At 36.2% G+C, this 10,000-nt stretch overlaps 2 protein-coding genes across 3 annotated transcripts in view; one reads left to right on the forward strand and one right to left on the reverse strand.

Annotated features, from left to right (window-relative positions):
• Positions 1 to 3,327, reverse strand: part of LOC138058257 (non-structural maintenance of chromosomes element 3 homolog) — a 27,400-nt gene extending 24,073 nt beyond the window's left edge. The window contains exons 1-2 of one of the 2 annotated variants that reach the window (XM_068904166.1): positions 3,159 to 3,327; positions 3,041 to 3,078 (exon numbers count right to left, since the gene is read on the reverse strand). In XM_068904166.1, coding sequence (XP_068760267.1) covers positions 3,041 to 3,078; positions 3,159 to 3,209 — 89 coding nt within the window. In that variant the 5' untranslated portion in view covers positions 3,210 to 3,327. The remainder of the gene's footprint in view (positions 1 to 3,040; positions 3,079 to 3,158) is intronic. The other variant, XM_068904165.1, reaches the window with a different exon arrangement.
• A 65-nt stretch (positions 3,328 to 3,392) lies between these two features.
• The window catches only part of LOC138058258 (PX domain-containing protein kinase-like protein), a 32,284-nt gene continuing 25,676 nt past the window's right edge, over positions 3,393 to 10,000 (forward strand). The window contains exons 1-6 of the mRNA XM_068904168.1: positions 3,393 to 3,549; positions 3,670 to 3,720; positions 7,308 to 7,355; positions 7,950 to 8,039; positions 8,497 to 8,593; positions 9,368 to 9,445. Coding sequence (XP_068760269.1) covers positions 3,460 to 3,549; positions 3,670 to 3,720; positions 7,308 to 7,355; positions 7,950 to 8,039; positions 8,497 to 8,593; positions 9,368 to 9,445 — 454 coding nt within the window. The 5' untranslated portion in view covers positions 3,393 to 3,459. The remainder of the gene's footprint in view (positions 3,550 to 3,669; positions 3,721 to 7,307; positions 7,356 to 7,949; positions 8,040 to 8,496; positions 8,594 to 9,367; positions 9,446 to 10,000) is intronic.

A 10,000-nucleotide genomic window follows, 5' to 3' on the forward strand; every position in this document is an offset into this window, starting at 1 on the left:
ATGCCAAGCAGAGAAACCATTCATCACAGCAGTTGAACGCTTTTTCCATGCACGAAAAAACCAAGATATGGTTTTGTTGTGGTTAGTTTGCAACAGAACTGACAAGGAACTGATGCGGCTAAGTTGCTCGGTATAGAGCAATTATTATAGGTTTCAAGTAACAAAGTAAAAATACCGCTGTGCAAGAATAAATTAATAAAATTCAAATGCTATTAATATTTACCCCAATTCAAAAGCCTTTATTTTCCGAAAATGGATGAAAGAATAAAACTGTAATAATTATGTTAAATAGTGCCTTGCCTACAAAAGTCATTGTACCTAGCAGCCCAATACCATCATTATTTTCCTCTGTCCATGACCAGCTCTTACATTGTACATGTAATTCTTTTTTCCATGATCAATGTTATCTCGAAGAGGCAGGCTGGCCCAATTCACCTAGATCTCCACTAATGTACACATACATGCATCCATAGAATCTCCATGTAATAATTTATTTGTGAGGATAGGCTGACTTTTTCTTGCAAAGGATGAAAGTACCAGAGCAAGCTACATACTTTTATTTCATGTAAAATAATATTCTTGCTGGGTTTACAGAAACAACAATTTCTGAAGCATTCCTGCACTGGCCGAGAGGTTTTCTCCGCGTACTCCGGTTTCCCCTCTCCTCAAAAACCAACATTTGACTTGACTTGACTTACTTTCATTGTTCATTTCAGTCTACAGTGTCCCCAATTAGCGCGTTCCAGCGCTAGAACGACTAGACACTTAAATAAAGTTCCTTTCCTTTTTTTTTTTTACTGGCACTGTGATAACACAAACCACAGGTTTCACATTTTAGATGATAGTGGACTCTTGTTTTGAATCAAAACAAAACACACAGAAAAAAAGATCACTTTCTTTGGTATAAATGTACATGTATGTCCTACATGTAATTTGCATCATTTTGAAAGTAAATTATATCTGGTAAATTTTCAAAATTTCATTATAATTAGATCAAACAGTTTTATTTTGAACAGTCAAGGACTTATTCTCTATTTCTTGCATTCACCATAATACACTTTGTTTGCCCCCCAAATTTTGCATTAACCATGGTCTTCAAATGCTCTTGGGGATACTGCATATTCCCAAGAGCATTTGAAAATGATGGTTTATGCAAAACTTGGGGGTGGGGGAGGGGGCAAACAAAGTGTATTATGGGGAATGCGAAAAAAGAGAATAGCAAATAGCTCCCATTTGTATTTTATTAAGTTAATGACACCTATTGTTAATACATGTTCAGTATGTTATGCGCTGATCAAATCGAAACTTCAACATCCCCCCGACCCAGGCAAACCATAGGCATTTGATTATCCTCTGTGTCCGGGGAGTGGGGAATTTGACCTTTACTAGCGTGGGGTGGGGAAAATTGAACTGGAAGCGTTAGGTTTCAAATAATTTTTTTTTCAGGCACCGAAATCGCTAACATCTATAAAACACATGTTTGGATGACATGGAAGAGTTTAAAGGAAGAGACGCAGCATTTGTGAGTGATTGGCTTACTAAAAAGGCTTCAAAAGGTCTTTATTAAAGACAGCAGGAGCTGACAACCATGTTCTTTAGTAGGGCATTTGAACACCATTTTGGCCTGAGGGGGCAGGAATTTGAACGATCCAATCTTCAAAAGTTCAAATGCCCGGGAGGGGGGGAGGGGGATGTTGAAGTTTTGAGTTGATCGGCACATTATTGCCTTATTGCAGGACGTAACGTGTCAATAATTTCGATAGTCGATAAAAGTCGATCGTTGTCGATCAAATTCGATACTAATCAATCGACAAATATCGGATGTCGATAAAAGTCGATCACACATTTTTTTGTGATTATCGACTTTGATCGACTGTGATCGACTGTGATCGACTTTGATCGATTTCAATCCACAAGTATCGGAAATACAAAAACAAAAGGTTTATGGCGGGAGACGAGGCTACAGTTGCCAAGCACAGTTTACTGAAGCAGGATTGGCTATGCCAAGACTTTATTTTACCGATTTACATTGTAATTGGAACCTCAAATAAACCTGAATAAACACAGAGAAATTACCCTTTTCTGCTACAAGATCGAATTGCATGCATATCATAGCAGCTGTTATATGTGATTTATGCATATGTGATGTTATATCCTATTACACCTTATTAAACTCCTACGCTAATCAATCGTAACAAAACAAAACTTCCATTTGTTAATATGTAATTTTCCAGAACGCTGTTTGGCTCCTATCTCCGAATGATCCGCTCCGTCTCCCGAATGATCACTTAGAGTTCCCAGGGTCTCTCATCTTTCCGACTGGCGGAAAGGAGGGGCCCTAGGGACTAGGCTGGTTTCGAGTTTTGAGTTATGCTACAGGACACGAGTTAGCTCAGCAGTCTCAACAGAGCTCAGCTGACACTAACTGATCATTTCTCAAGGTAATTTAAACATTCGATTTTGTAATGAATGACAGACCCCTTGGTTGTTCAGTTTTTTATTCAACTTTATTGCCATACGGATTTACGTGAAAGCTGTTTACATTTTCGTGGGCGATTGAAAAATGTGTCAGCATTTTTGTCGATAAAATCGATATTCAGTTGAAAATCTTGTGATTATCGACTTTTATCGACAAGTTAAACTTGTCGATTGACAATTATCGACAAATATCGAGTATCATCGACTTATCGACTACGTTTTCGATGATCGACTTTGATCGACATGTTACGTCCTGCTTATTGACATGCCAACAAGAGCCTCATTGGCTGCTAAAACAAAGGGTACGGGTACTTTTGTTCCTATGGATGACATATTTAAATCACAAAAAGAATGTTTGTAAGCAGATATCTTGGTCCATATAGAATTATAAATAGGATTTTACGTTTCTGTAAAATACAAGCTAAGGCCACTTTAGTCCACCTTTATAAATTACAATCATGAATGGGTAATTTTTGTCATTCAGTGAAACATTAAAATGGCCCTGCATCCTATGACTTGAACAAAAATCATTTCATCATCAAATTAAATTTGCTAACTCTACCTTCTGCCAGATCGTTGAGACTGACTTGATCCGTCATCCTGTAAAAAAAAAAAATCACGTTCTGCATTTCTTTAATCGAATGATTTAAGTAATGTAACCTTGTAACTTTCATACAAACCTCCAATTCTTCTACTCTTCTCCTTTTAGTTTTATCCTTCGCTTTAGGCATTTTAAAGTAAGAAATTTACGCAGAAAAATTTAAGCGAAATCAACAATGAATATCATGTCTGATCATCGATTCCACGTTTCCCGCCATGTTGTTCAATTCAGTTCCGCGCTTATGTTTTCGAAATAATCTGCTGACCATTTTAAATGCGCCTGCCGATCGCTCCTTTTGGCCCTCAGTTTTCCACGGCCGACCGGCACGAATCCTGCATTTGTCCGTTTTCCGGGTTGTCGTCCGGTTTTCGCCAAGAGAAATGGCAGTATCCCCGAAACGAAAAGGCATTATTGATGACACTACCCCATTGATATGCAATATAGAGGGTGTTGTGAAGAAAGAATATGTCGTAAGGGTTTTTTTTTTAATGTTCAGTACTTTGCGGCAATGTTGTAGCAATTTTGTGCGTTGTCAACGCACTTTCGTGACAGCTGAGCTTTAATTGGGATCCTGCTTTTTGATTTCCCAGGATTATCTCATGAGAGTACAAAGAGGAATCAACCCTGACAATTCTTGGCAGGTACAGTGCTAGTTCGAGATCGCTATTTCCTGCTAATTTTATTGGCTCGTACGTATGTTTGTACATCGTATTAATTAGCTTCCACGATCGAGTTCTCAATTTTGATGAGTTTGTAGTTTGTACAGATTTTTGGCCATGGTACAGTTGCGTTTGGCTGGAACTTTGCCAGCACTCAAAATCAATTTTCCTTGGAATAGAAAATTATGGCTGTCTTTATGTACACATTGGCAAATAACAAAAGTAAACAGGAGAGTAAATTGTTTTTGTTTTTCCTTTTTTTTTTAATTTCTTGTGTTTTGTTTTGATTCAAAACAAGAATGTATCTAATGAAAAAGGATTGCAACGTGTTCTTCATTTTTGGTGCACACTCTTTTAGATAATGAGATTTCAATGAAAAATATTTTCTAATTTGTTGTATCTCTGTTTTTACCTTAAACGTTTCTGGTTTCATTGCTTTCTTGACATTTTTGTACAAAAATAAAATTTTGTGCAACTGATTCATGCGTTTTACGGTTCATTGACGCTATCTGAACACGCAAATGGCTTCCTATGAAACTGCACAACGGTATGCGCTCTTGACCTTCTTAATAAAAGAAAATTTGCTCTCCTGTTATAAACATTGGTAATCGCAAGTTTCCTTGTTAAATTAATACCACTTGTATTTTCATAATTACCCATGTCATGTGATATTAATCCTTAATTTTAATGTTCCCCATACAATTGCCTAAAAGTATACTAAAATAAATAACTATTATTACTGTGCTCAACATTTCATATAAGTTGAACTACATAATTATGAATTGATTTTCTTAACAAAATATCATTTCAGTCAATGAAGCTAGTTATACAGTTGCAAATTATAGTAAGCCTGAAAAAATTCAGGGCTTGAATGAAATGTGATTGGCCCGCACTGAGCTGTCATGATCAAGGAGCTGGTCAAATGGAACTTTGTATTTACATGTACTGGCCCATATATGAGGGAAAAGTATGATGGAGAGTTGATCGATATTTGATTAAATACCACTTCATACGGTACCAGACGAATTTTCTACTGGTTGAAAATTCGTGCATTTAGGGATTCCATTCACATGAAGCCAGACTAAATGTACGAAAATTTAGACGCCTCGTCAGTCAAACATTTGAATGCCCAAATTGGTGACAAAATTTTAGCCCGTACGGTCAAAAATTTAACTAGCGCGCTGTGAACACCTTGACCGACTAAATTTTTGCATGGCAAAGGCATGGTTGCATGAATGCGGGGTTACACTACTACTATCGTTAGACTGTCTCTATCTTGACGCCATTTTGGATTTCATAAAGTAGCGCTCTGCGCAGTTCAGATGGTAAAACCACTGACAAAGGTTAAACTTTAACTATGTTCATCAGTTCTGTGTAAACGGAGCGAAAATATTGCATGGTTCCTTGCGAACAAAATGGCCAATGAAATTTTTCAACTGGTAGAAAATTCATCTGGTACCGTGTGAATCGTTCCTAAAAAGAAATAAAACCGCTCGTCATTAGATTGTGTATTAAATCTTATTAATTGGTATTTATAGTCGGAAATATACAACCATCATGATTAGCTACAGGTAATTATATCAATTCCCACTTATGTCCAGGAATGCACCTAATCACCTTATTATAGGAAATTAACTCGAATTTGGAAACTTTTCATTAATTTGAATTAACGTTAAATTCCGCGCTGTTAACCCATAGACCCCTGAGGGTGACACTTAATAGATTTTAGTCTGTCTAATGCCAGACAAGTTTACTTGTCAGTGGGGGGCATCGAAGGGGTGTTTGAGGTGCGAATGGGTAAATTCAAAATGCGTTAATTTCTGGACCTTAATTAACAATTATTCGCCAAAGGCAAAGTGATTATCGGTAATTATTTCAAAAAAAGAGAAAGAAAACACATTTCAAGGCGAAATCATCTTCACTTACAGTGGCAAAACGACTACTGGCGGCCATTTTGTCCATCTAGGTGATTATCGGCTGATAATCCGAGATAGCGAGCCAATGAGAGCGCACAATTTTGTATAATCACCTGTGTATTTATACTAATTAACAATTATTTGCCGAAGGTCAAGTGATTATCGGTGAATATTCACCTATAATCACTGAGCCTGAGGCGAATAATATTGTTTTAGTACAAATACACAGGTGATTGTTTCAAAAAAGAGAAAAAAAAAAAACATTTCAATGCGAAATCATCTTCACTTACAGTGGCAAAACGATTACTGGCAGCCATTTTGTCCGTCGAGGTGATTATCGGCTGATAATCCGAGATAGCGAGCCAATGAGAGCGCGCGATTTTGTATAATCACCTGTGTATTTATACTAATTACCATTATTTTCTCCTAAATCTGTGACATACTCCAGAGATTTTTCTCACCTAGCCATTAGCCATTAACAATGTATTTTATTTGCAAGTGCACTTTATTTCACATCAATCTTTCACAATAGTAAATCGACAGTATCGCAACTGCATTTTCTTCATGTTCTCTACAAATTCTTTTTTGGTGGTGTAGCAGACACATTAATTTTCCACATTTTAAAATTCCACCCCTCTTTCACGTTAATTTCCTTTATTGGGAAGCAATTAATTCCTTCAAATCGCATTAATTGAAGTCGCATTTCAAATATGTTAATTAATGTGAGCATAAATTTCCTATAACAAGTTAAGGTAGATGCACGCCCAATTTTGACATGCAATATGAAGTGTCCCTTTAAATACTGAGTCTAAGCCTTCGCTACGGGACACTGAAAAACGCAGACTGCAGACTGTGCAGACCGTCTGTAAAATGAAAATTCGGTTATCCTGAATTAGGCCTAAATAACAATCGCTTTAACCCTAATTAGGCCTAAATAACATTCAGGTTAGCCTGTTTACGGTTATCTCTCAATAATAGTGAAGGTAACACCATATTTTACCCTGGGTCAGCACGGTCTGCACAGTCTGCGTTTTGGCGTGACTGCTTTTGCTACCAATTATTTATTTCCAACGATAAGGTTTCATGCATTAAATTAGCAGCTTAAGACATTTTACTCCATTAGAAAGAGTAAAATTTAGTAACTAAGTCTCACTCCTATAGGAGTCAGTTCACTTTTGACTGGCATTGTTAATGCATTGGTAATCCATTGAATCCATTAACTGTTTCCTATTGACAATTATTAAAGCTTGTCTGGAATTAGACAGTAAAAACTACTAAGCCTCACTCCTAGGAGTGAGGCTTAGCACACTTGTTGTAAAGAGTAGGGCGTGTAGTTCCCGGTGTTGTGGTCTGTCTTCTGTGGTATATCATGGTTGTGAGGGTAAAAAGGGCGCACTTAATTTGGAGCCTCACTCTGTTGTGCGACCCCCACCACAGTTGTGGTGAAAGTTACAGTTACTGTAAAAAGTCAATTGAGAGGATGCAGGAGTTGTTATTCAATCTAGAGACTGGTCCCCAGATATCCCAGGCACCCAACCTTCACTTAAAGTGACGCAGTTGTTTTAAAATGCATGCGGCTTTAATCTTGGGCCGATCGAAAACAACCTTGTAATTAATATTTAAGTTGGAGAAGGATGTGTTTTTTTTCTGCAGGTTTCTCACAGGTACCGTGATTTTGTCACAATGCACTCAAGCCTTGAGGTAATCAACTCCTTACACAAGTGTTTTCTTCAAAACTGCTTTTTGTGTAAGATTACTCTAGAAGCCTAAAGTTAACCAAATAAGAAAAGGCTTGCTGCATTACAATAATTCATCTTGAATTTCAGTGAAGCTGTGCCTTGCATCAGATTCACATGCTTACATTTTATAAACACTGCACCTGTCCTTCATCATGATTTCTCTTAACGAAACTGACTGATCTTATCATCTGGTGTATGTGATGCACAGCGGTACAATTTTACCATCAGAAATGTATGAACTACATACATTCTATATAATCATACTGTACTGTATACATTGATGTAGGTAATGTACCATGCTATATATATCCTGCTTTCACTTTAATGTTTCTGCATCTTTAAGCCCCTTCCCAAGTTGCATGCTTTGCACAATATTCTTTCCATAAACAAAGTTTTATTAGCACTTATTGCTCAGACAGTTGGTAATTGTGGCCTTTTTCCTTTTATAGAATTTTAAGCATTATGCAATACATTGTAGGGTTAATAAATGTTATCTAGGTATTTAAAAGCATAGTTGTTGTTAGATAGTACATTGTATAATATTTCATTTCTGTAGACTTCAGGAATTGAGCTACCTTTGCCACCTAAAAAAGTATTTGGTAACATGGATACAGCATTTATCGCTGAAAGACAGCAGGGTCTACAGGTAAATAATCAAGATTCGTGTTTTAAAATATTATTTATTAATTATTAATTTCAATATTACATGTAATTAATATTATTACATTTAATCATTTAAATTTAGTATGCATGAATGGTGCCCTCTGCATCCTGAAGGGAAAGATTTTTCAATACATAAAACATTGCAGTATCTTGAAAACCCCCTTTTTTTCAAAAAATTAATGTATTCATTTGTCTTGAAGTTGCCAACTTTTGGGATAGTGGAGGTGAATATTGTTCATTGTACATAATGGAATTACATAATGCCAGGCATTTAATGATTACAATCAATGTGCCAGTTTAGCAGAATTTACAGTGAGTCCATTTGTGTTATTGTTTGTTTGCTTTAACTGTTCAAGCCAAAATAATAATTATTTATTATTGATGGTATAAATATTAATAAATATAACATTAGTTCTGTTTTGATCTCCTTTTAATTTCAGAATTACATAAACCTTGTTTTAGCACACCCTTTGTTGGCACGCCATATTTTAGTCAAGAGATTCCTTGACCCTAACAACTACTTGTGTGATTTTCAAGGTAAATTTAATATATAATATTGAAGGATTCAACTGTTACTGTATGTAATAGTAGTTGTATATTACATGTAAATGGCTTGCAAGAAAAATTATTAAATTTTAAAAACGCTATGACAGACAATAAATACCGGTATATGTTATTTGTCAGCTGGGAGGTCGATATAGCCAAAAACTGTTACAGTAACCGAGTTTCAAGACCAAAGTCACAGTTTTTTGCTATACGGACCGACCCATAATTAGCATGTAAATACTTATTTATTATTTTCCTCTTTTTCCTTTCCTCTCTGAAAACACTTTTTCAATTTGTAACTCACACCACACTTGATAGCGAATGCAGTGTTAAAGTGACTTACAAACTGAACTTTTCAAAGAGAAATTTTTTATTTATGAATGCTATTTCCAAACCTCTTGTCTAATAAAAATTAACTTCTGTATATGTAAATGAGTTCGGTGTAAAAAAACCAACCAAGGCTTGGATTCTGCCAGCCGTGAGCAGGATGGGTGAGAAAATTTCACCCACTCCCGGAACAAATCAGATCCATTGCAGGATTTGTTGAATTCCGCCCGCTAACGCAAATGAGAAAAAAGAAGTCTTTTTAAACAAAAATTACTGGTGATTTCAACTACATTATATTAGTCAAGCTATTTGGTCTATCACAGATAAAGGACAGAACTTCTTGTCAGCAGTTGGCAAACTGAAAAATGATGAAAAGGTTAATGAAAGCAACAAGAGAGTTTAGGTTATAAGTTGTTTTTTTTTTCTTTCCTAAAACAGAAAAAGCTATGCAAAATGTAGCCATGTTTCTGAGATCAGTGCCAAACTGGGAAATCGTGGAATCATTACCTGATATTGGTACGTTAACACTACATTGGAATGATGATGATGAGGATGATGATGATGATTATGTGACCTCTTTCGATTCCTCTCCCATTTATTTATTAATTTATTGCACAGTTTGGTGTACAAGTACATTTACCTGCAAGATTATAAAGACCCTCTTTTCAATTTCCATTTTTAAATGGTTGTTTCCATTTTTAAAAGGAGGTGTGTTTTGTACATCTAAGAGCAAGGGGAGTTGGGGAGAAATTTAAACTGGGGTATGGAACAACAATTTATACTCGGCCTCAGAGCCCATTGGCTCTATTGGAAGGCAGGTACCATATTGCATGGTTTACCAAAACAATTTGAAATATTTTGCAGAAGAACAGAGTTCAATTTTGCGAGATTAAGGTTTGATGTACCAACATACATGTAGGAGTAATTTGAATTACTATAACAGGGCTGGCATAGTGGTCACAAGAGCACTCGCCTTCCACCAATGTGGCCCAGGATCGATTCCTGGATTTTGAGTTTGTTGGTTCTCTACTCTGCTCCGAGAGGTTTTTCTCTCTCCTCAAAAACCAACAT

The sequence above is a fragment of the Montipora capricornis genome, chromosome 7, assembly GCF_036669925.1.
Source record: "Montipora capricornis isolate CH-2021 chromosome 7, ASM3666992v2, whole genome shotgun sequence".
Lineage (NCBI taxonomy): Eukaryota > Metazoa > Cnidaria > Anthozoa > Scleractinia > Acroporidae > Montipora > Montipora capricornis.